Source organism: Anthonomus grandis, chromosome 4 (genome assembly GCF_022605725.1).
Source record: "Anthonomus grandis grandis chromosome 4, icAntGran1.3, whole genome shotgun sequence".
In the NCBI taxonomy this organism is placed as follows: Eukaryota; Metazoa; Arthropoda; class Insecta; order Coleoptera; family Curculionidae; genus Anthonomus; species Anthonomus grandis.
Window position 1 is genome coordinate 17,389,116 of NC_065549.1, and position 26,491 is coordinate 17,415,606.

The 26,491-nt window shown below is 30.7% G+C and overlaps 1 protein-coding gene across 1 annotated transcript; it reads left to right on the plus strand.

The window, feature by feature from the left end:
• The first annotated feature begins 502 nt into the window (after positions 1 to 502).
• Positions 503 to 26,491, plus strand: LOC126735195 (probable cleavage and polyadenylation specificity factor subunit 2). Its single transcript, XM_050439147.1, has 13 exons — positions 503 to 820; positions 10,031 to 10,296; positions 10,373 to 10,618; positions 10,743 to 10,934; positions 11,530 to 11,749; positions 11,810 to 11,968; positions 12,024 to 12,183; positions 19,026 to 19,146; positions 19,208 to 19,357; positions 21,041 to 21,165; positions 25,851 to 25,995; positions 26,053 to 26,237; positions 26,290 to 26,491. The coding sequence occupies exons 1-13, from the start codon at positions 672 to 674 to the stop codon at positions 26,380 to 26,382; spliced, it is 2,211 nt and encodes a 736-aa protein (XP_050295104.1). The 5' UTR covers positions 503 to 671; the 3' UTR covers positions 26,383 to 26,491.

The window sequence follows — 26,491 nt, forward strand, 5'->3', positions numbered from 1 at the left end:
TACTAACATCGTACTGAAACAACATGCGCGCACGTTGCCATATTTCGCCTTTAAGCACCTCTCTATGCGTTATGATCCGCATTCCCCAACCTGTATATGTATTCAAGGAGCTAAAATATTCGTTCCTGGTCCTGTAAACATTCAGATAATATACAATATTTCAGAAACATTTCCTTAAGATGTGGAACATTGGTAGAATATAATAGGTATGTTCCTTTCCTGCGATCTCTTCACGGTATAGTTTTGTGTGTACATAAAAAATATTCAGAAATATTATTTTTAAAATTTTCGGATAATAACATATTTAACATACCTATAGAAGAAAAATTATTAAATTAATATACAAAAAAAAATCGCTACAATATCGAAGCTACAAACGTTTCACTGTGCACTTTTGTCGCGCTGTAATATACGCAGGTAAGTAAGTACTCACTTTAATTCCACTTTCTGTCACTCCTCTTCGCTGGTCCTTGCTACTTGACACTCTTGACATGACATTGACAGTTTGAGTTGGTGTTTACATATACATTTTTCATGTGTTGAATATCGTTAAAAGTATTACAAATAAACCGAAAAAGCCGAAAATAGATGTTTTTTTATACCAAAGAATACTAAAAATAAAAAATTAAGGCAGATTTTATCCTCCTAAATAAACCCCTTCTCCCGGCAAAATGACCTCAATTATAAAGTTGCAGGTCCTTTCTGGGGCTATGGACGAATCGCCCCCTGCTTATCTGCTTCAAATTGATGATGTTAAAATTTTACTGGACTGCGGTTGGGATGAAAAGTTTAATATGGAATTTATTAAAGAAGTTAGAAGGTAGGTTCCGGCCCTGGAAGATTTTGCAGGATGTATTATACAATTAGTTAAGTTTTACACAAGGCAAAAAAATTAGGGATTCTTAGAGTTGTTTTTTGTTTCATATGCTCTAATTGAAAATTATTTTCTTCTATATAATAATAATAATAAACACTCTTTGCATGTTGTCAAATGAAATAGTGTTACACAAAAAGAAAAAAAAAAGATAAAAAATCTATTAACTCTTAAAATACTCATGAATGTATGGTTTAATGTTTAGCAGGAGTGTAAAGCCTGATTCATAAATTCTGTATGGTAAGCAGTAAGAAGTAGTAGGTATGACAGAAAGAAAATAAACTTCAATTTCATTTCTTGCATCATACTTCTTACAGAATCGTGAGTGATTGGCAATGTTCAATAATATAACCAATCAAAAGGGTAGGCTAGTAGGGATTTCAGAGAGGGAAATATTCAGAAAGAGAGACAGGATGAATTTGGATTCATTTTTTTACTTCTTATGTTTTTATATTATGAATTCGAATTATAGAACATAAAAGAAGTGTCAGACCAGAAAATCTTTTAAAAAAAATAAAATCATAGCTCTTGTAAAAATCTTGGTTAAACAATCAAATTATAAAAAAGAATAATTTCAGATGTGATCAATGTCAGAAAGCATAATAAAGGCATTAATGAAAAGCAAGACACAGATAATTAAGTATATTGTATTTCAACCTTATTAAAACCAAATGGCTAAAATGTAATTCAGTATACAAAAAAAAATCTAAAATAACAGTCAAACAAAAAAATCATAACAACTATAATATCTAAGGAATCTCTGTATACCTAAGATTGAATAATTTATTATAAAATATGGGTGCATAGAAACCTTTTTCTGTTTTTATATCATGAAACTTAATAATATAATAGGAATATTACTGTTGTTACTGCTGAATATTTTCAAGAAATTTCTACCCTGCAAGTTTTTGCTTTATATGTAATAGATAATCACAGTTGAATTAAGTTTTACCTTCATATAGTTGTGATATAAAGTTTTTGATGTACTTACTGATTTAATTTTAATATTTACTATATCCAAGCCATTAATATGGATTGTTGTTGAGCCTCAACAATATCCCTAAACATAAACAATGATGTTTACAATAGTTTCAATGAGTTATGTATTTATTCCATAAAAACTTATGCATATTTATTTTTAGAAGGTTTAATTATATAAGTATTCTAATTTGATAAGTATTATTGAAACTAAACACATAAGGTTCAAAGGGCTTGAAAGCAGAGTATAGTCACTTCTTAGTATTTTGATTGATTCTGAGCCAGGCAGAGTACCCAAGTTAAAAAAAAAGTGTTAAATTTGCAGGTTTGAATCATTCATACTCTGAAATATCTCATAAAGACAGCCATCAGTAGAGTAATGATCTCTAATTTAAATTTGTATGTTTCCAAATTTATTAGGAGCAGTTCAGCCCCTTGGAATTTATGCAGAGATTATATGGAAAAGCTGAGTTATTTATTAAGCAAAGCTCATACTTTATCAATAATTCTTAATATTGAGCAATTGTTAAGAGCAAGCAAGTAATAAAAAGATTGATCAAACTATGTTTAAGGAATAACACATTCATTAAATTAATCTAGAATGAGATGGATATAATATCTTTACTGAATTTAATTTTTAAAAAAAATTTAGATAAATTTTTTTTTTTTGAAAACAATTTTATATTACTCAATAATATACATATTATTCTATTTATAATAAGTCTCTAAACAGTGCTTGTAGCTCTGGCCTCGAGATTAATACAAAAATTCACATATGAAACTAGTGTACACAATAATCATAGGTAGGTTATATTAATTAATTATAATGTAAAGTAAATTATAAATAAGGTATCTCATTACATAACTAATTTATACTAATTTTACAACTTGACTGATTAAATAGAAAAATATTCGTTGAGTTTTGTAACAAATGTTTTAAATATTTGAATATTTCTTAAATCATTAGGTAGCCTATTGAATGCTTTAGATGCAGAATACTTTGGGCTATTCATTCCAATCATTGTTCTATTGTAACTAATATATAAATTTAATTGACCTCTGGTATTGCGTCTATGAACGTCGTTTGAGAATGTAAAATTTATATTGCATTTAATTTTTTTGTTTATAATTTTATATATGAGTTTACATTTTTCGAACTCCATTAACTGATTCAATTTAAAAACTTTAAGCTCCCTATATAGAAAATCTGTATTTGTAAGTATATTATATTGAAACAATATTTTAAGGACCTTATTTTGTAAAATTTGGATATTGTCAAATTTTGTTTTAGAACATGTTCCCCATATAGGCATCAAATATCTAAAGTGGGACAAAAAGAAAGCATTATAGATATTCATTTTTGTATTATTTGTTAGGTAGCTTCGGCTTTTATATCTACAGGGTATCATAGAATTTATTTTGGATGTAATTTTGTTTATGTGAGTTTGCCAAGTCAATGCTTGATCAATATTTAAACCAAGATATTTAATAGAGGCAACTTTCTCTAGGCTAATTCCATTTATGTTTAGTTGAATATTATTTACTTGTTTGTTTTTTTGTTTAAACAGCATATATTTGGTTTTGTCGACATTTATTTTTAACCTGTTGTAAACTAGCCATTTAAAGTACAAGCTCAGATCAGCATTGATAAATTGCGCTAACTCCTCTTCATTTTCACCTTCATATACAAGGGCCGTATCATCTGCAAAAGTAAAATATCGAGCACGTAACCTGACAAATTTTAGACTTAATACGTATAAAAGATATAATAAGGGTCCCAATACAGAGCCTTGAGGCACTCCATATTTATTCGAAAACAATTCACTAGCTACTCCCTCCCAGTAAACATATTGACTTCTATCTTGTAAGTAGGTTTGAATCAGTTTCAAAAAGAGTTTTCCAAATCCCATGAGCCTAAGCTTTTTTAATAAAATATCAAAACTTACTACATCAAAGGCTTTCTGTAAATCAATGAATACCACAACTACAATTTTTTTGCTATCTAGGGACTTTGAAATACAACTAATAACGTCAAATGTTGCCGAAAGAGTACTGCTATTTTGAATAAAACCATACTGATGACTATCCAGCAATGTATTTTTATGTACAAAAGACATTACTCTTTTTTTAATAATTTTTTCTATTATTTTTGATAAAGTATTAACAACAGTAATGGGTCTATAGTTATTCATTTGATCCTTATCGCCAGATTTAAATATGGGAGTAATTTTATTTTTTTTTAATTCATTGGGATACACACCAGTGTTAAAGACATTATTTATTAGTTTCGCTAATATATTTATAACATAATCTTTTAAATTAATTATGTCCAACACTGTTATGCCATCCTCGCCTGGAGAACAATTCCGCCTTAATCCCATGATGATTTCACAAACCTCATCACAATTTGTTGGTGAAACATTCAACATACTATCACAGTTAACTTCATCAAATATATTTTCGTCATCAATATGTTAAGTCTGGTTTACAAGTTTATTAACAATACTCTCTCCGACTTGGGAAAAATGTTTGTTTAAACAATTAACAATATCTTTTTTTTCTTTTATAATTGTTCCATTTAAGGTAAGAGAATTTATTTGAGTAGTGTTTGATTTATTTGTAAAAAACTTGTTTATAAATTGCCACTGTTTTTTTTGACTGCCGCCTGCATGTTCCCATTCTTTGCGAAAATACTGATTTTTTAATGCTTTTATTTTATTTGTTATTTTGTTTTTAATTGTACGAAATTCTTGATCATATAACGCACTACCAGGGTTTTTTATTTTTCGTTTGTATATAAAGTCGCGTTTTTTCATCATTTCTAGCACCTCCTCATTGATCCATGTATTATTTTCTCTTATCCTAAGTGATTTAATGCGTTGAGCTTCATTTTTTGATTTCTGGATCAAATCGGTCAGTTCCTGAAATGATGATATGCTTACATTTTGAATATTTTGTTTAAATTTATACACAAATTTTTTATAATCAATGCTGCTAATCATATATTTTATCTTTGGTTTATATTCTTTGGTGGCATAATTTATATAAAATAACAATTTCTTATGATCAGAAAAAGAACAAGAACTAACATTTAGGTTTTCGATTAAATTCGAGCTGCTCTCTGACAAAACATGATCTATAATAGTATGACTTCGCTCTGCGACTCTTGTAGCGTTTTCATACATAATTTCATTATTTATTTTAAAATTATTTTCAATTAACAAATTTTTATAATTAGTGACCAATGCAGAACTTTTTAACAAGTCAATATTAATATCACCAACAATAACATGCTTTTTGGGATACTTTATTAAAATTTTCTCTAAATCTTTTAGGAACTCTAAGTTATTATAAGAGGGTGGCTTATATATTACACTAACCTTTAAATTAGACTCGCCAACACATACACAAACCCAGTTAACACTTTCATTCGGTTTTGACTTTTCCACTTCACGACACTTTAATGTGTTTTTTATATACACTGTTGCTCCGCCCCCTCTGCCATCTCTGCATGAATGTATAGCGGTGTAGTTGTTTAAATCATAAAAAAATTTCTCAGTTTCATTTATCCAAGTTTCTGAGAAAGCTAGAATATCACAGGGATTGTTGATCAGGTCACATTTAATTTCATCGATTTTATTTCGAATGCTTTGAATATTCATATACACTACCTTTATTTTTGTTTGAGGCCTTATTAGTTTTCCAATTCCTTTTCGGAGTGAACAAGTATGACTTTCGATGTGTCATTCTTTCTTAGAAATATCGTACCATTGCTAATCCATAGGTATTTATATTCATGCTGCTTTTTAAATGCCCTAGCAGCTGTAAATAGCTTGATATTTTCTTTTGTTAAGTCATGGTTCATATATATTTTGTGGTGGTTTCTATATCCTAAATCCTTTGAGTTTAGCTGATATCTCTTTTTTGATTTAAAAAGGCCCTCTTTTGTTTTTAAATTCTCAAAACAAACTTTATTAGGAGAACTTTTGGTAGGTTCCTTTCCCAACCGGTATGCTATAAAAGTGTTTTTTTCTATAGCTACGTCCAATGTCTCTCCTATTTTGGTGACTAAGACTTGCATGTCTTCATTTTCCTCATATGGTACTCCTTGAATAATAATGTTTTTGTCCAGTTCCTGTTGTTCCTTTTTATTTAATTGGTTTTTAATATCAGCCAATTCTTTTTGTAAATTTGCATTTACTTTCACCTGCTCTTCATATTTTAGAAACAGACTATTATACTTATTGTCCATTTCATTTAACTTGGCCATAATATCTGCCAATGTATAATTTTTAGCTTGTTGATTCTGCTTTTTTTGTTTACTTTTTTCAGCTTCTATGCAGGGTTCGCAATACCAAGGCTCTTTTAGCTTGCTGATCTGTGTATAGGCTTTCTGTGAAATAGATGCACATATCCTGTGCTTCCAAACATAGCACTTTTCACATAAAAGCGCCTCATCATCATCACTAACCTTTTTATTGCAGGTATTGCAGGTCTCAGACGCTTTTGTTGGCATACTGGCAACAGCGCGCCTGTTCGCTTTACTGTTTTCGGTATCCTTGACCAACCTTGGCAGTACTGCATGCAAGTTTTACACTTTAGTAATACCGATTTTTGTGTTTTTTGACTGATTTCTCATTCAACTCTTTTTCCACTTATAATCGAGTGACTATTTAATCGATTTTGATACACTTTACTTAATTTTTCTAAAAAATACCGACAATTTACTGGGTTAAACGTTTACCGCATGTACTACGTCTGTGTACACCGTTGCCACACAAATTATTAGTAAATAATTAATACATTTTTGATAAATTTAACATTTAAAGCAATCTAATTTTTATAATTTTTCTTTTGAAAAAAAAATAGATTAAATTAAACTTCAGATATTGATTTTTGCCAAACTTTAAAACTCTAATCTAAATGGGTATTTTAACATGAGGAGAAAGTGACTTATGTAGTATACATTGGTACATTATTGAGATTTAGTATCGTTTTACTTTTTAATGTTCTTGTCATTGTTACTAATTCTTTGGAACTATTATTCACATTTAATATCTTACTTAAATACATTGAAGATATCAATGAACCTATTTCAATCATGATACAACTTATAATATTGATACTAGGTTGCTTAATGAATGATTCTTTTTTAAAAATGCAAATTAAACTCCTGAGTTTTTCTAGGATACTTAGTATTGAATGTTTTATTAAATATATTAGGTCTACAATCAGAAGCATTGTAAGGTATACTTTTTACCTGTATCACAAGTAAAACCTATTTCCTACTATTCATATGCCTAATAAATGCAATTTGAATAGCAGGGTCTAAATCTTGTCCTATGATAAATTAAGCTTCTGTCACTCTCATCAACTAGAATTGATTTCATTATAATTTGTCTCTTAATTCGGCAATAAAATGTTAATCAAAAATAATTTAGTTTTCCTTTTTATTGAAATTTAAATATTTTTACATTTTTTAAGGCTTTTTTGCTGTAATTTTTTAAACTAACATCTAAAGTCTTTGCTATTAATAAGGAATAGATAAAGAACTGTTGCTAAGTATATATATTCCTTATATTATGAGCCCTAACAACTATATATTGGGACAAACTAAAATACATATGTAATTTAATTTTTAATATACCTCTATTTTTTAAACTTGCTTTTTTTAATGTAATATTGTTTAAACAGTTAATTAATAACAAAATCGATTCGTTAGGAAGCACAAAATATCTATTCTATCACACCAAATTATTTAAAAAATGCTAATATTGGGTGGCAACTAAATAATGAGACAGTATCAAATCGAGTTAAAAATGATACCAGATAAGACAAGTTGGCTGCAAAAACAATTAATAAACAATGTTGCCAGGGGCGACAGACACATTTATTTTGAAATTGCTTCGCTGTCAGTTTGGGTAACTCAAACACTTCTTTATTAATTAAAATGGTGCGTGGTATCTCGACAAATTCAAAAATTCGCGAGTTGGTGGTTAAAAATTAAACAAAAGAATACGTGAAGTGGCGGATGAACTAAATATTCCTAAAAGTACTGTGTTTAATATAATAAAGCATTATGGGAAAACTGGAGAAATTTTACATAAGAAAAGGAATAGCCCAGGTCGCCCAAAATTAGTTTCTGATAGGGATTAAAGAATGCTTGTTAAATTACGCAAAAAAGGTCGAAGAAATACGGTACGGCAGGTAACGGCAGAATGGAATCATGAAACTGGGCATAATTTGTCACAAGTCGAGAATGTTGTCGCAAGTGGATTCATAAATGCGGATTGAAGTTTTACAAGGCTATTGCAGATCTTACATTAAACAACAAACTTTTTCAATACATTTTTTCTTATAGGCAAAGGAAAAACCGCTTTTAACAGCAAAACAAAAGAAAGCCAGGCTGATATGGGCAAAATCTAAATTGTCCTGGTCAGTAGAAGATTGGTCCCGCGTAATTTTTAGCGATGAATCAAAATTCGACGTATATGTGTTGGTGATTACCGAAAACGTGTGATTCGCACAAAAGATGAGGCTTTCCATAAGGACTGTTTAAAACGCACCGTAAAGTTTCCTAAAGGAATAATGATTTGGGGTTGCATGACACTTGGAAGATTAGGGTGTTTTGAGTTTATAGAGGGCACCGTAAATGCTGCAAAATATCAACAAATTCTACAAAATAGCCTACTTCCAAGTATCGCGAAATTAACAGTTAATGAAAATTACATATTTCAGCAGGATGGGGCTGCATGTCATACGGCCAAAAAAGTGGTTTGGGGACCACCACATAATCTGCCTTTCTTGGCCTTCTAACAGCCCAGACCTTAATGTCATTGAAACAGTATGGGATAAAATGAAACAGACATTAAGGAACAACCCTCAAAGAACATTGCCAGAACTTAAGGCCAAAATAGAGCAGATTTGGAATGAATTTACCCCCGAACAGTGTAAGGCCTTAGTCCAATCAATGCCCAAAAGAATTCAAGCAGTTATACAATCTAAGGGCGACGTTACTCCATTTTAAAAATTGAAGTTCGCGTTTGTCCCATTATTTAGTTGCCACCCAATATTAGCATTTTTTAAATAATTTTGTGTGTTAGAATAGATATTTTGTGTTTTTGCGTTCCTAATTAATCGATTTTGTTATTAACTAACTGTTTAAACAATATTACATTAAAAAAAGCAAGTTTAGGAAATAGAAGTATATTAAAAAATTAAATTACATGTGTATTTTAGTTTGTCCCAATATATAGTTGTTAGGGCTCGTATATTAGAATTTAGCTATAGCTAAATAACATCTTTTGTTGGCCAAATTTCCTTTCATAAAGTTTTGCAATGACTGACTTAATTCAAAAAATTACAAGAAAAGATAATAGTCAAAAGTCTAAGTCAAAATAAGCTTTATTGTTTAGAAACACAAAATGTTTAACACAATGCTATCATAAAAATATTATATATAACCAGTAAAAGAAAACAACAAAAATACACTCAAAAAAGAGAAAAAGAAAAGCTGTGGATACCAAACACATTTCTTAATATACACATTTCTTAATATACTACACATGTCCAGTAAAAAAGTGCTCCAGTGCTGTAGTAAGCTTTTTCTAACATCAATTTTTTAACTCCTATCCTAGATAGTTTATAAGATATAGTCTTTTTAAGTGGTTGGTTAAAAGGATTGGAAAAAAAGATGGTTAAATATCTTCTTACTGTGGTAAATGATTAAGTTTTGGGTTCAAGACGTTGTGGAAATTGGCAATTTAATAGTAAATGATAACCAGGTGGAATTATTACATTTATTAAATGAATGATTGAAGAATAATTTTTAGGCATTAAAGAAGCATCCTCAAGTATAAAAATCGACGAGAATATTAATATGTATTTGTAAACTGGTAAAATATGTCTTATAAGATTCTGATCAGGGCCAAATATCTTACGGCACACTTTTGCGGTATAAACACTGAATCGATTAATATTAGTATTTAAGGAGCCAAGCTCATCAGTAAATTGTTATTAAATAAGAACTTATGAGGATTTTGACTTCAGATAAATAAAGTGTTTTTCATATAAAATTAATAATAATTGGTTGTAAAAGTTTTCTTTATATTTGAATATAAATACCAGAAAATTGACACTCTGCTATCACAATCCATTTCATTTTAATTTCGATTCCAGACATATACACCAGATAGATGCAGTGTTAATATCTTATCCAGATATTTACCACCTCGGGGCTCTTCCGTATCTAGTAGGTAAGCTAGGTCTGAACTGCCCAATCTACTCTACCATTCCAGTATATAAAATGGGCCAAATGTTCATGTATGATCTCTACCAGTCCCAATATAATATGAAATCATTCATGTTATTTGATTTGGATGATGTAGATGCTACTTTCGATAAAATTATACAACTTAAATACAATCAGAGTGTACCTTTAAAAGGTAAGTCAGTTTAGTGTAATAGTTATTTTACAGTAATCATAAATTAACCATTTTTTAATTTAAATATGATTTATAGGGAAAGGATATGGTTTGACAGTGACTCCTCTCCCAGCTGGTCATATGATTGGTGGTACAATATGGAAAATCATGAAAGCAGGGGAAGAAGATATCATTTATGCAAACTCATTTAATCACAAAAAAGAAAGGCATTTAAATGGTTGTGAATTAGAAAGACTGCAGAGGCCTTCTTTGTTTATCACTGATGCTTTTAATGCCAGTTATCAACAGGCCCGAAGAAGAGCAAGAGATGAGAAATTAATGAGTAAGTTTACAATCTATTTTTATGTAGGAGGATAGGAACTCTAAAATTGTAAATTATATAATAGAGTAAAAAGATTTACTTAAATGATTGAATTGTCATCAATAATTTGCTAAAATTATTTTAGCTAATATTCTACAAACACTAAGGAATAATGGAAATGTACTTATAGCAGTAGATACAGCTGGTAGGGTATTGGAATTAGCTCATATGTTAGATCAGTTATGGAGGAACAAAGAGTCTGGATTGCTAACTTATTCCTTAGCACTAATAAGCAATGTTGCTTATAATGTTGTGGAGTTTGCTAAATCTCAAATTGGTAAGTGTCTAAATTTATTTTAATAATTTCACCTTTTATAACAATCACCTGGAACGTAAATATAAATTATTTTTATTTCTTATTACAAGTTAATGTTCTTCTTAATTCTAATTATTCTAACCTTTTAGCATTAAACTTTTAATTTATAGTTTTTTCTACTTTCTTTTTTTGTTTTTCTTAATTCTACCTGAAAGTGTTGCACCATTCTCAACTTGTCAACTGTTTCTTTTGAAGATATGGTTAAATTAGAAACAGAAAAAGAATTGAACATCAGGCTAAAATTTATGAGATAAAAATTGGTTTGATTGGGGTACCTATCACATACCTACCATTACACTGATCGACATCTAATCTTTTTCTAAATAGAAAAAAAGTTATACATTTAGTCACACATAAGATGTTTTTGGTACAATTTTACAAGGAATCCTATGAGTCTACAAGCCAGCATATAATTTTTCACTCACATTTTTTGTCTAAAAGGAGTGTCTGGCCACTTGTTAGGAACTAAAAGACACTTTTTTAATATAAACGAAATTTTGTTGTGTATTTTAGTGTAATTTGCTGTTGTTTATTTGATATTTGTAATTTAATATAGAATGGATGAGCGATAAACTAATGCGCAGCTTCGAAGGGGCCAGAAACAACCCTTTCCAATTCAAACATTTAAATTTATGCCACAGTTTAGCAGAACTGAATAAAGTACCTTCTCCTAAGGTAGTGCTGGCGAGTAGTGCCGACTTAGAAATGGGATTTTCGAGGGAATTGTTTCTTCAATGGTGCTCCAATAGTAATAATAGCGTTATTATTACCACGCGGTAAGATGCTGTTCATTAAAAAACATTAGAGGTTAAAATATATGGCTTTTTTTATTTTAGTACTTCCCCTGGTACTTTGGCAAGGGATTTGATCGATAATAATGAAAGAGGTCGTAATATCGATGTTATCGTCGAAAGGAGGGTGAAGCTCGAGGGTCAGGAGCTGGAGGAATTTGAAAAGAGGCAGAAAATGAGGAAGTTTGAGCCTGTGGCTAAAGAGTAAAGAAGTCGGAACTGTTGTTTACATGTGGGAGTAATCGAAGTAAATTTTTAGAGAAGGTGATTCGGATTCCGATAGTGACATAGAAATGTCGGTGATATCTAAAGGCAAGCATGATATTGTAATAAAACAGGAAGGCAAAGTGGGAGGTGGCTTTTTTAAAGTTACCAAGAAACACTACCCTATGTATCCTTTTAAAGAAGAGAAAATTAAGGTATTTAGTTTATACAATTTTATAAGGGGTTTCACCATTGCTATTTTCTAAAAAAACTTAGTGCAATAAAAAAAGTTCATCAAGAAAGTTAAAGAAAATTAATTATTCACGTTTATTTTTTTACCATTGAACTTTAACACAAATATTCAGAAAAAAAAATCCTATTTTATTATGGTATTGTAGTTTTGGGGTATAAGTATCACTGTACACGGTAAAATTTTGCCACAATTGTATATACGTAACACGAATTTCTGTATTTTTTTAATGTGCTTGCAACAAATCTGGAAATTTCATAAATTTTAGTAAATAGTTAAAATCAGTTAATATATTTTTTACATAATTATCAAATCTTGGTTAATGTATTCTGCACCTTTTACATTTATGAAAACTGTTTTTTTACTGCAAATAAATTAATAACAATTAAACTATATAAAAAGATATATACCGTTTATACTAAGTTTCACTCTACCATTAATATTAATGTGATTAATAGTGTTACAAAAATATAACATTTTTTTGTACACCCTGCTATAAAGGTACTATGAAATAAATAATAGTTGAGTGTATGCATGCACAAAAACTTAAATTATTTACAATTTTACTGTATTTAGATTCATCTAAAGTGTCCGTAGATATCGCGTAGCAAGAAAAGATAATAATGGGAATATAACTAGAATTCTATGTAATTTGGTTCCTAATGGTAAATATAGTTTTTTTTTTATATTAAGGGACTTAAATGTATGTAACTCTTCTGATCGTCTTTCAAATCATTGTCTTCATTATATTGGCAAGGAATGTTATTTAATTATTTTTCAGAATTGAAAATAATATCTTTCTTTATGAAATTAGTCGTTTTGACAATGATTGCTTGGCTCATAGTAATCTTAACTTGTATTTAATTTTTTCTATGAATCTCTATATCTATTTATAAGAATTGCATATTTCATACCTTTAAGGAGATATAGAACTTGAGAATTTCAAAAGTGGTTCCCCTCTGAACTAAGAAATTTGACTAGGCACAAACGTATGTACATTTAGTCTATATAAGGGACAATACAGATGGAAATTATATGAAATTCTCTCGTCTTAAGTTAGAATAAAAACATGATTTCCTTCAGAAGCTATATTGACTATTTAACCTTAGATCTAGATCATTTTGAAAATTTATCAATGGTAAGAGATCAACTTTTACTCGGCCTTTAGTTTGCCTCCAGTGATCTGGAAATTGCAAACTTATTAAATTAGATTCCTTTCAACTCTCCTGGTATCAGTAACCATCAGATACCTAATTATCAGGTCCTTAGAATATTTGAATGTATATTAGCTCACTCCCCAAAAAGATTATTGCCCAAATCAAAATTTTCTTTTAAAAAACTACCTTTTATATTTGGTTTTTATTACCTCCTTACAGTCTACAACATGGTTTTCGTAAGAGTAAATCTACAACTACTAATATGGTCTGTTATCAATCTGATCTCATGAAAAATCATCGATTTTAGTAGGATGTTTGATTGTGTCGATCATCAAATTCTTGTTGTTAGGTTTTAAATTGATTAAAAACTCTTCAACTGACCGAAGAGTTAAGATGGATGGACATGTTCCTGATCCTATAATAGTAATATTGGTTGTTTATCTTTAATATATTTATTAATGATATAGGTAAATTGTTTCCTAAAGTTAAGGTTTGATGTTTGCAGACCATTTTAAATTTTGGAAGGTTGTTGACATCAAGGGTTTCTGCAAGCAAATATGGATCGTTTAAATGATTGGTATAAGCAAAACCGTCTTTAGTTAAATATAAAAAAGTTATGATTTTTCTTTTAAGTTCAACCCATTTTAATTCAACTACTTCATAGATAATGAACCTCTTATTGAGGACTTATTTTTGATGAAAGGAGGGCTTTGTTGAACATACAAATCCAATGTCTATAAAACCTTCAACATTGCTAGGGTTTATTATAACAAACTGTTCGAATTTTTGTCTATTTTGTGTCAACGCCGTAATTTCTCTGATTCTACTTTCATTTCTTTCATTTTTTAGGCCTGCGGTGTAATATAACTTTAAATATTCAAACAACCTGAATATTAATTTATTGGACATAAGATTACTGTGAGTCAACTTGAGAGATTGCTGGCTTTGTGATTTATTTGTGACAATACTCTGTTTTAATGTTGGGAATACCTTGCATTGGAATCATTTTGAGAATCGAATAATTTAAGTGGTGGCTCTCGATACCGTAAATATTTAACCATGCAACCTCCCAGTATCAGTGCGTTTCCGAGTGTCGTGTTTGATTTCAAATTATCTGGGACTGTGACTTTCATATTTAATATACGTTAAAATAAGAAAAAATATGGATCGCCAAGAACGCCGTTTGTGGATTTGTCGATTTTTCTTTTGTCCAATGTCGGGGTTCTTAATTAATTTTTTTAATGAAACTATTAACTCTTATGGAAACATAGAGATATTTTTTTTTTTAATTTTCTCAAAGTGGTGTACACATTTTTTTTTGTGATCTTCCTATAGTAATAAACCAATTAAAATTAATTTAAATAAATAATTAAAAATTTATTGTTGATGTATTATCAAGCGAAGATTAGTCTGTTCAGAGAAAAATAGTATTCTCGCTAGAACGACGATTCTGGTTACTAATAAACATCAAACTAGCAAAAATGTAATTTGAGTTAGATGAAAATGCAGCCAATGTCTAAAAATAGTTATTAGAAGAGCTGTCTTAGGTAATATCAGAAAACCGCACAATTGACCAAGTAGTTGCAACAGAAAATATTGCCGATGCTGATTCTCTAGGTGCTACATTAATTTGCTTATTAATTTAATTTTAATTCAGAAAATACATTTTTCGCGCTTTTAATAATAAGGTTTAAGCCAAATTTCAACATATTACAACTCCAGCGAAAACAAGCACTATACTGTTAAGGCAATATTTACAGTTACCTACCAGAACAGATCCGAAAATACTCTTTTTTTTAAATTTTGGGAAAAACATAAAAATAGATTTTCAGAACTCAGGTCTTTTCAGCCTCCTCGAAACACAGTTCTAACAGAACAAGTTTTTTCTAAAAGTGGCCACTGGGCGAAACAGACTAATTCCTAAAAAAATTTGGATATGATTATATTTTTAAATATTTTCTAATAATATTGTTTATAAGATTAGTTTATGTATTTTATGGATATTTTTTATTTAATCTTGATTTTTTATACTTATAAATCTTATTATTAATGTTTATAGTAAGATTATTTACTAGTTCCGATATAGCATCTACTGTTTTTAATCCAGAAGTAAAGCCAAACTTTTTTGGTGACAAAATTAAATAGGGTATTATACTTATCGGTCGATAATGCTCCATATGCTAGTTTATCGTCTGACTCGTACATTCGACTTAAATAGACACTTTAAATCGGATTGATTTCTTTTAACTTTATTGTAATTTATCTGTTTTAAATAGATATTATTAGGTCATTAGAAATCCATGGCCTAATTTTCTTTAATGTCTGTTTTCTCCTGAGATTACTGTATAATATCTGTCAATTTTCTTTTTTAATTAAAATTTCTTTTTTTTTAATTTACGTTATACCTTTATTTTAACTTTGCCAATATTCTAATATACCGGGTGACACAGGAAAAAGTGAACGCTTAAGAACTATTTTACTCTTCAAGATAAACAAATGACATTTGGTAGATTGATGGAATTGTTATAAGAACATCTTTTGACATATCGAGTTGTCTCCATCACTTAGCAAATGCAACATCACGAACAATGATGCTGCATTTGCTACTTTTTGTTTCATACTCGTAGAAAAAATCAATTTTTAAAATTTTTAATCAAGTAATCACGGAAAAATAGATTTCAATGCATTTTATGACTTAAATTTTTTACACGCCTATTTGAAATATTCAAACCAGCAATTTGGGCATTTAATTTAATTTTTTTAGATATCTCGTTACTGGTAACAATCACTTTTAAAATGCAGATTTTTTTCCGTATAATTTGATATGGTTAGTTTTTAGTTTTTAAATCGGTTGATAAATAAGCCCATAAGTAAGAAAAGAAGATGGAAGTTTGGACGCGTTCTTCAATTATTTTTCAATTGACAAAATACATGACATATCAAGCATAATTTTAGTGTTTATTAATATTTCAGATATTTACTGACTATATTTTTGTAAAACTGCATTTCAATAATGGTTGTTCATAATAAGGTGCTATTTAAAAAATAAAGGAAATGCCAAAAAACTACTTTGTCAACACAATCAAGTATTCCCTTTTTAATGTGTCACCCGGTATATGCATTGATTTAAGCAAATCAAATAAAAAATTAAACCAAATTAGTAAACTTCATTTAAAATTGCTATTGAAAGTTATTAGTATCCCAGAAAAAGTAATATAAACTATAAAAATTACCAGATTACTTAGTAATTATTATGTATAGTTAGTAATTATTCAAATAGTGCAAACTTTTTACCACATAAATAAGATTTCAATACAAAAAACCCTGTACCTATAGCTCACTGTAAAATAATAAGAACGTAACTTATTTGTTCATGGTAATATACAGGGTATCTCGTAATTAATTGGACATAGGTTGATGTAGGATACCTGACATGAAAATAAACCGTTTGAGCTCAATATCGCGTAGCAAAATTTTATTGGTTTTCTTTCTAAAGGGTGTTAAAACTAATATTTTACCAAACATTTATTGAAATATTTTGGAATCCACTGGACAGATTAACCTAAAATTTGGCGTACTCTTATTATTTGGGATGAGGAACGCGAATATGATATCTATTTTGCCATTGCTACTAGATGGCGCCACATACAATAACATTGAGTGATTAAAAAGGTCATAACTTTTTTGACCTCCCTGTACATAATAAAACAGTATTAAATTCTAGTCAAAAAAGGTATACTTCTTTGATCTCCAAAAAGTAGACCGTTTTCGAAAAAAACGCATTTTTTTTTAGGTTGCGTATGAAAACCTAATCTAAAATTTAATTAACAACGATAAAATTAGAAAAGGCTGTTGATTATAATAATTGTTCAAAATGTTCACCATTCACTAGGACACATTGTCTAATTCTTTTATTTAAATTTTGCCTGACTCCAAACAATGATTCTTCTTGGGCCCTGATGGTTTTTGACTCCTTCCACAATCTTTTGCCACAATTCCTGACGGTTATATATTTTATTTTTATACACAAGTGATTTCAAGTAGCCCCAGAAATAAAAATCTAAGGGATTAAGACCGGGACTACGCGCAGGCCACGGATATTCACTACCTCTACAAATCCATTTATGAGGATAAATTTCGTCCAAGTAATTTCTGACTTGCAGTAAATAATGTGCCGGTGTACCATCGTGCATATACCAACTGTCACGTCTTAAATTTAGGGGCACATCTTCTAGAAGAATGGGTAGATCATTCCTCAAGAAATTTAGATAACGTTCTCCATTAAGCTTAGCTGGCAATTCAAACGGTCCCACAATACAATCCCCAAAGATACCACACCAAATATTCATTGAAAACTCATGTTGAAAATGGTGTTCTTGGAAAGCATGAGGATTTTCCATCGAATAGATATGATTGTTACGCCAATTAAAAACACCTCTCCTTGTGAACGTGGCTTCATCCGTAAATAAAGTTTTATTACAAAAAAATGGACCATTCAATTGGCGCTCTTTTAAAAATTGACTGAATTGGAGTCTTGCAGGAAAGTCTTGAGGAAGAAGATTTTGAACTAGAGTGAAATGATACGGATACAGATTTTCTTGGCGTATAATTTTGGACACCGAAGATTTCCTTACACCAGTGGCTGCCTCAATACGTCTTGTGGTGGTTTCAGGACTTTCGATAACACGAACCAAAATTTCATCTTCCATATCTGCTCCAATTATCCTTGGTCTTCCCGCATTTAGTTTTTTGAACGAAATGAGCCCGTTTCGCCTAATCTATCGTACAACGCTTTAAATGTTTGATGATTTGGCTGCCTTCTATCCGGATACAGATCTAAATAACGCTGCGCTGCTCTTAGACTACGAAAATTTTCTTGAGCATATACGCATACCATATCTCGCATCTGAGCATTAGAAAAATCATTGTGACGCGGAATTTTCAAGCGAAAATAACACAACAAGAACACGAGCTTTAGCCAAATTAAAGACTTCCTTATTAATACTTCACCTTGACAGGTCGTAGTTATGATGTGTTCATCCTAGGCAAAGCCTACTTTGTAAAACTCCGATAATAATTTGTTCATACGCAACCTAATACAAAAATGCGTTTATCTCGAAAACGGTCTACTTTCTGGAGATCAAAGAAGTATACCCTTTTTGACTAGAATTAAATGCTGTTTTATTATTTTCACTCGCAAATGTGCGTACAGGTAGGTCAAAAAAGATGACCATTTTAATCACTCAGTGTTGTTGTATGTGGCGCCATCTAGTGGGAATGGGAAAAAAGATATCATATTTGTGTTCCCCATCCCAAATAATAAGAGTACGCCAAATTTTAGGTTAATCTGTCCAGTGGATTCCAAAATATTTCAATAAATGTTTGGTAAAAAATTAGTTTTAACACCCTGTAGAACGAAAACCAATAACATTTTGCTAAGCGATATTGAGCTCAAACGGTTTATTTTCATGTCAGGTATCCTACATTAACCTATGTCCAATTAATTACGGGACACCCTGTATATGTATAAATGTTTTCATTTAATTCATGAATGTAAACATAAATATTTTATAAATTATGTCGCTCCAATATCTCCATACAGCATCAGTTCCACTGTGAGGCTAGTAATAAGTCTTTTTTTTTAATTTAGTGCGACGAATACGGAGAAATAGTTAAACTAGAAGACTATAAACTGGCAGAGGTAAATCCAGAGATAGAAGACAATAAGGAAAATCTGGATATTAAAAGGGAAGAAGACGACGATGACGTCAGTGAGTTTAAAATTAATTTTAAAACGTCAGCAGCAAGTATTCTGTGCTTTATTCATTTTAGTTGAAATCCCGCAAGTTCCCTCCAAGTGCGTAGCATTAGAAAGAACTATTCAGGTAAATTGCCAGGTGCAGTACATAGATTTCGAAGGCAGGTCGGATGGAGAATCACTTATTAAAATATTGTCTCAATTGCGGCCTAGAAGGGTTGTTGGTAAGTAAGAAAATTAAAATTTATTATTATTGGATTATTGTTTAAGCAACTTTTTTAGTTTTCGTGAATTCATATCGATTGTTATATTTATCAGAATCGTTTTAAATATAGGGGAGTTACAAAATTCAATATAAATTTTTAAGGGATAGATTCCTGAGACAGATTTCTAATCGTAAATTTTGAATTACGGTTGCAATTATTCCCCAATTATTCTGAATATTTACAGTTTACAGGCTTGTACTTTCACTAAAACTTACCCCCTAAGCTACAAATATAATAACTTCCTTAAAAAATACACCCAGTATAGGAGATGAAAAGATCTCTGTAAAATTTTGAAACGTTGCACAGGATTTAATCCTTAAACCACCATCATTTTTCTTGATTTAACTAAGGCCTTTGATACTCAATTGCTTGCTGACCTACCCTACTCTATGATATAAGTGGTAAAACCCACAACTTCTTCGAATCATATTAAAAAAAATTAAACCCAACAAGTTGAAATTGGTGATAAGATTAGTGGATTTGTCCCTCGAGTATGATGTACCTCAGGGGACTGTACTTAGACCATAGCTATGAACTACTGCTGTGTTGGTTATAAAATTCCTCACTCTGATTGTCGAGGTATCTTGTAGGTAAAGAAAGATGTTATTTGAAAACTAGGATAACAAAACACAAAAGAAGCGTTAAATCCGAAATATTAGTTCGCTCAAAAAATAAAAGGGATCTCGCACAACATGCAGCCTTAATAACCACACCGGTTTAATTTTGATCTGTTAAGATTTTCGCGGTCCAGGTCACGTAAAAAACTGTCGTGAAATAATGTAATGTCCAAGTCATCTGGAACGTAAAGAAAAACAGATTTAATTTATTTTAACTTTGATTCAATGGTTGGAAAAAAAGGGAGACAATTGTGGCTTACCTTGATCACCAATTAAGCCCGTAATTATAAGATAATTTTAAGGTAAGTCGCAATTTTCACGATCCCTTTACCAACCATTAGGTCAAAGTTAAAATAAACTTAATATCTTTTTTCTACGTTTTAGATGATTTAAATAAATTCCAATGCTTCTTCGATTTTCGCTCACTTTTTTTAATAACCTTCGATGGAATTTTTTTGGATAAGATTTGCTGTGTAAACCTTAAGGTCGTTTAAGTTTAGCTTCTAGTTGAGAAACAACGTCTATAGACTCTGGTAAGACTTACTAAATTTTTTTCACGAACCGTACTTTTCGTCTCTACTATGTAATTTTCTTTTACAATCCCTGACATAATAAATAATTTGTAATAATTATATTTGTGAGAGGAGGGAGTTTGTATTTACCTTATATTATTGATTAGAGCAAGTGTGACATATTTCTTTAAAAAACATTGTGGGGTAGATGTAAAATTTGTTTAAATAAAGTCTTGTTGTTTGATTGATTTGATAATTCGAAAAAATCAATCAATCAAAAGGAAGTAATATTAATCTAAAAAAAATTGTTGTCTATGGATTGTCACAACGTTTAACCTATAATTGTAGCCACAATTCAAAAAGTTTACGATTTTTTTTTGTGCGAGTTGCGATAGATTAGGTGAATTTTAAGACAAGTACAAAGCAAAAAATGTATTCAGGAATACGCCCCTAACAATTTTTTATTGAATTTTATAACAGTCTGTATTTTAATACCCGTTTTGATCTTTCAGTGGTACATGGAACCCCAGAAAACACAGAAATCATAGCAAAACACTGCAGAGACATTAACGCCAGAGTATTTACTCCAAGCAGGGGAGAAATTGTTGATGCCACCAGCGAAACACACATTTATCAAGTAAGAAATTATTACAACGTAACGTTTTAGTGTTTTAGATTCATCTTATGTATTATCTCTTGCCTTGCAGAACAAGCCAATATAATACTATACAAAATATACTTGTTTGTACACAAATCTGTATTAAAAAGTACCAATTTTGGTCTACTTTTACAAATATCACTTCAAACAAGTAATGAGTGATATTATATTTAGTAAATTTGTTGTTTTTTTTTTTAATTTTTTTGTCATCGGTTAGTTAGCTGAAAAACTTTCAGTAATCGATTTTTAAGTTTACTTTATTACGCTACAGTTCCTTCTGTGCCTCAGATAAACTCGATAGTTATCAAAATTATAGTACAGTGAAAGCTCCCATAAGCGGACACTTACGGTTCCGTAATTTTTGTCCGCTTATGGGAGGTGTCCGTTTAAAAGAGAGTATGTGAGTATAGAGTATAAATAACGGGGTATATAATCATAAGGAAATGAGGTTATACATAATCATGAGAAAATGAAACAGAAACTCGCCACATTTTTAAAGTATGTATTTATGCTATATATCTATATGTATGTATACGCATACAAAAACATAAATGCTTCAATACATGGTACGAGAATTTAAAAAAAAACATTATTCTTTAGCTTTTTGAAAAAAATTTAAAATGTTTGTCTGACGAAATTTCACAATCTTTTGCTGAAGGAGACAATTTTCGTAATAACTTTCTAAGATTTTTAAATGTTGAAATCCAGTGAAATCATCTTTAGCAAATTTTTTCAATATAGAAATATGATTTAGATCTTCCCCATATGAATTTATAGTGTTTGAACCTTTTAATGAGTCCACCAGTTCCACTTCTTCTTCTGAGTCGTTTGGACTACCATATTCAAGTTGGCCTGGGCATTCTACACCCAAATTCGAAAAGTTGTCAATGGAATTTTCTTATGTTGTTATGTTATTGTCTAAGGCCAGGAAATCATCTACTTTCTGGGGGTCTGCTACTCCTAAATGTTTGGCATGTCGCAGTAACTGAGCAAGTGTCGCTAAGGGCAGATCGTCTTCAGCATCGCAATAATTTTGCTCAGCAAATTCTGAGCTACATCCACTTTTTCTGAATCCAGCTTTGCCAAAACAGTTCTTAATTGTAGAGGAATTTACTTTATCCCATGCTGTTTTTATAAAATACAAAGCTTCTAACACATTAATAGACTTTGTAAGCTCAGATAAGCTTTGGACATCGTCAATTTTTGTAAAAATATGTTTTAAAATCAGATGCCGATAATAAAATTTAAAGTTCTGTATAATACCTTGATCAAAGGGCTGACAAACTGAAGTTGTGTTTAGCGGTAAAAATATAATTTTCACATTTTTGATTTTCAGATTACGAGGATGAGAGCATGCATTGTCTAAAAATAAAAGAACTTGCCTTTTTTGGATTCCCATTTTCCGGTCGAATTCCAGTAACCACTCAGACATGATTTCTCGGGTCATCCATGCCTTTTTGTTGGATTTCCAAGTCGCTGGTAGATCCTTAATAGCAACGTTTTTTAAAGCAGGGGGACGAGCCGCTTTCCCGATCACAATCAAATCGCATTTTTCACCGGCCATATTTGCACAGAATAAAATGGTTAGTCTATCTTTAGACAACTTTCCACCCACACATGTTTCTCCTTTAAGGGAGAGCACGTTTTCTGGTTTGTAGCCAAGCAACATGGACGGAAGTTTCTCCAAAAATTGTGACACATCAACTTGATTTACTGCAGCAGCTTCGACAGATATGCATTTGAAACTCACACTATGCCTCTTGCGCCACTTTTGAGCCACCCGTCGGATGCACTGAAATTGTTATAGCCCAAAGTAATGGCGATTTCTTTAGCTTTCATTTTCACTAACGGCCCTGAGATTGGAATGTTCTGACTTCTAGCTTTCACAAACCACTCAAAACATGTTTTGTCTATAGCAAAACCTTCCTTTTAAAAAAAATCCTTCTTTTGATTTATATTAGTTCCTGATTGCCATTTACTCCTGATATCTTCCTTATTTTTGGCAATTTCAGCTGCTTGCGTTTTCCCAATATTAAACCTCTTTGCCAAATAACGAACTGAAACACTTTCTCTGTCTAATACGTTAACAACTTCCATCTTTTCCTTTAACGAGAGCATCCTTTTTTTGGTGCCATTTTACAGGTACAATAATAAAATATCTCAATCAACTACGAATTTGCCTGAACTGAAGATAAACCACAAGATTACATACTGGCTAGCCAACGAAATGCGTAAATGGGGAATGACCCCATTATCATCCCATAATATAAATCGGGGAATTACCGAATTTTATGTATGTAGATATGTGCATTGCAATAAGCGGAACTAAAAATCGTCCGGGTATTGAGTTTCGCGTCCGCTTATAGAAGTTATTTTTATTTTATTTTGACTTCACTTGGGATTAATGGGGTATTAACTAAAAAAAATTTAGTTCTAGGAGCCTATTGGTAAGATGTTGAAAGAAATATTGAGGACTAGAAAGGACTAGAAGGTCCTTTTAAAAACACATTTTCTTTAAAAAGCTATATCTTTTTAGTTAAACACGTTTTAAGATGCATGTAATGCTGAGTTTGTTCAATATGAACCCCATGGTGTAAAGTAATTAAATTGAAATTTGTTTTGCATGTATCATTAATCCTGATGAATTCGAAACGTAATCCCGGAAAGATTTTCACCCCGCTTTTAACTCGATCTTAACTGTTATTTTATGTTAATTTAATAATCTGAAAAAAAGCTGGTAAGTTTACTAAAATGAATTTGAGACTGGTATTTATTTACCATTAGTACGTTTAATTAAAAATATAAGTGTTAAAAAAATTTAAGGCTTAGCAATCCCAAATTTTATTCTATATTTACCTTATTTCAGAGCTTCAAAGCGCAATCTCCGGGCAACAATAAACAAAAAATAAAAAATGAAAAGATTTTGCATATTAAATAGTAAGAGAATATTCAATGTACATGACATGATACAAATTAGATATTTTTATAAATATATGCAGCAATAATTGAAAACCAGAAAGTTAGCCTACAATGAATCTGTTTTTTTAAATAATATTAATAGTAGAGAGAGATCTATCCATACATAAGTAAAAAAAAAAGAAATTTTAAGTTTGTGCAATATATCATCTTTACCGTTAATTACACCATACATCTAATTTTAATTTTATATAGCTTGCACCTGTTGTTACCTATACTATGTATTACAAACGACTGTCTTCATTGCAAAATATCAAAAATATTTTACTTGAGTATTACATCTAAGTAACACCAATTCACAAGAAAGGATCATTAGAAGATATAAACAACTATCGAGCAATTTCAATCTTACCAATTATCTTTAAAGCCTCAAACCATTTTGAAGCTAAAGAAATTTTGCACGACAAACACTTTGTTTTTAGAGCAAACAGATCTACCTCTGATGCTGTAAACACTTTTATTGAAACCAATGTTTCGCGATTTAAAACAGCATATTTTGTAAGTGCTCTTTTCTGCGACCTTAGTGAGGCTTTTGACTCTTCCAAAAACTCCAATTGGTCCAAATTTCTTGTGCCTTTATGAGGCGCATTTGCGGATAATATTTATCGATATTCGATAATATTTATTTACATAAGGTTTCTTTCTGATTTTTGTAACCGATCTTGAGGGAACCTTGGATGGAGCTTTGCTTCTGCTCTTTGCTGTCGGGGCAACTGCAATAAATTCCACCAAACTCGAGCACTTTGCAAAAAACGGAGTTAAGAGACTCAGCTTGATTAAAATATAGAAAAGACAATAGAAATCACATTTGGCTGAGTATTGACTGTGTGGCAAATGAGTTGGCTAAAAATAATTTTATTATTAGAGGCCTAGACTTGTCAGTAATTTTATAATCCTAATGGCGTACCATTTCCTTATTGCCTCCCATTTTTAATATACGGGTATATAATTCAAAGTATTAATTGAATAATTCAAGATTTGCTTATTGAAATTTTTTGAAACCTTGCACAAGGGTTTGGCCAGATTGGTTCTCTTCAAAAAGTTATCTTACATTTTTTCTATAAAATGTACAGGGAAGCCAATAATTGATCCCCTTAAAATTTACATGGGTTTTCCTATGTTCCGCTCGGCGACGCACCACCCGGTATATAGACTATTAACCTTTTATTGTTTATATATTTTTCATTGCCTTTAAAAATACTGAAAATTATCTTCACGAATATCAATATGTAATAGACATCAATCTGATTTGCGTATTAAAAATCTTGGATGAAAGACTGCTTTGGACCCAAATTTTTAAATAAAGTTAATTTTAACTGATTTTAATCGGGAATTGAACCTATTGGGAAAGATCCTCCTTAGAGTTTTTTTGGCAATTTTTATTGGTATTTAATACGTAGGTAACATATAAAAGTAATATATAAAATGTAAAATTTTATGCGCTTTCCAGCTTATCGTTTCCTGCGGATGCAGCTTTGAAGTCATCAAACCGGTAGCAATATAAAATACAATTTGAGATTTTAAAGACTTCAAATTTTTGTCTTTAAACCCTTAAAAAACTACCGAAACTTGGTCCTTGGCGAGGACTAAGAATATAGTTCATATTCTCTCTTGCTCTAATTTTTCGAAGGCGTAAACCACAAAAAAGTGAACAACTAGTAAAATATGTATCCACCTATTTTGTCTAGGTCCGACTCACTGATGCGCTGGTATCTCAGCTCGACTTCCAAAAAGCCAAAGATGCGGAAGTCGCATTCGTTAATGCTCAAATTTCTGTGAGGGAGGCACAGGCGGACGCTAAAAGGTTGGATTTGGATAACGAACTCATGGAAGGTCAAATTAATTTTTTTTTAAAATTTACATTGTACTAATATCCAATTTTTATTGTAGTGGAGGACGAAGACGTAAAGGAATTAACGCTAGAGCCTCATTCAGACGAACATCTCCATGACCCAGTGTTCGTCAATGAGTTGAAGCTCTCAGATTTTAAACAGATTCTGTCAAAATCCAATGTTAATTCAGAATTCTCTGGCGGTGTACTTTGGTGTTGTAATGGTACTATAGCTGTGAGAAAGGTAAGTAATAATATGATTTTTATAGATACAGTTATGATGTGTTTTTTTTTAGCTGGATACTGGCAAAATTGTTTTAGAAGGCTGCATATCTGAGGATTACTACAGGGTTAAAGATTTGTTGTATGACCAGTTTGCTATATTGTAGTTTTTGTTGGTGTCTAGGTTAAGACTCATACTTGTGTATTATAACCTGTAATTATTTTTATTAAATCGTAAATTATAATAACTAAATCGTAATAAACTTTTATATTGTC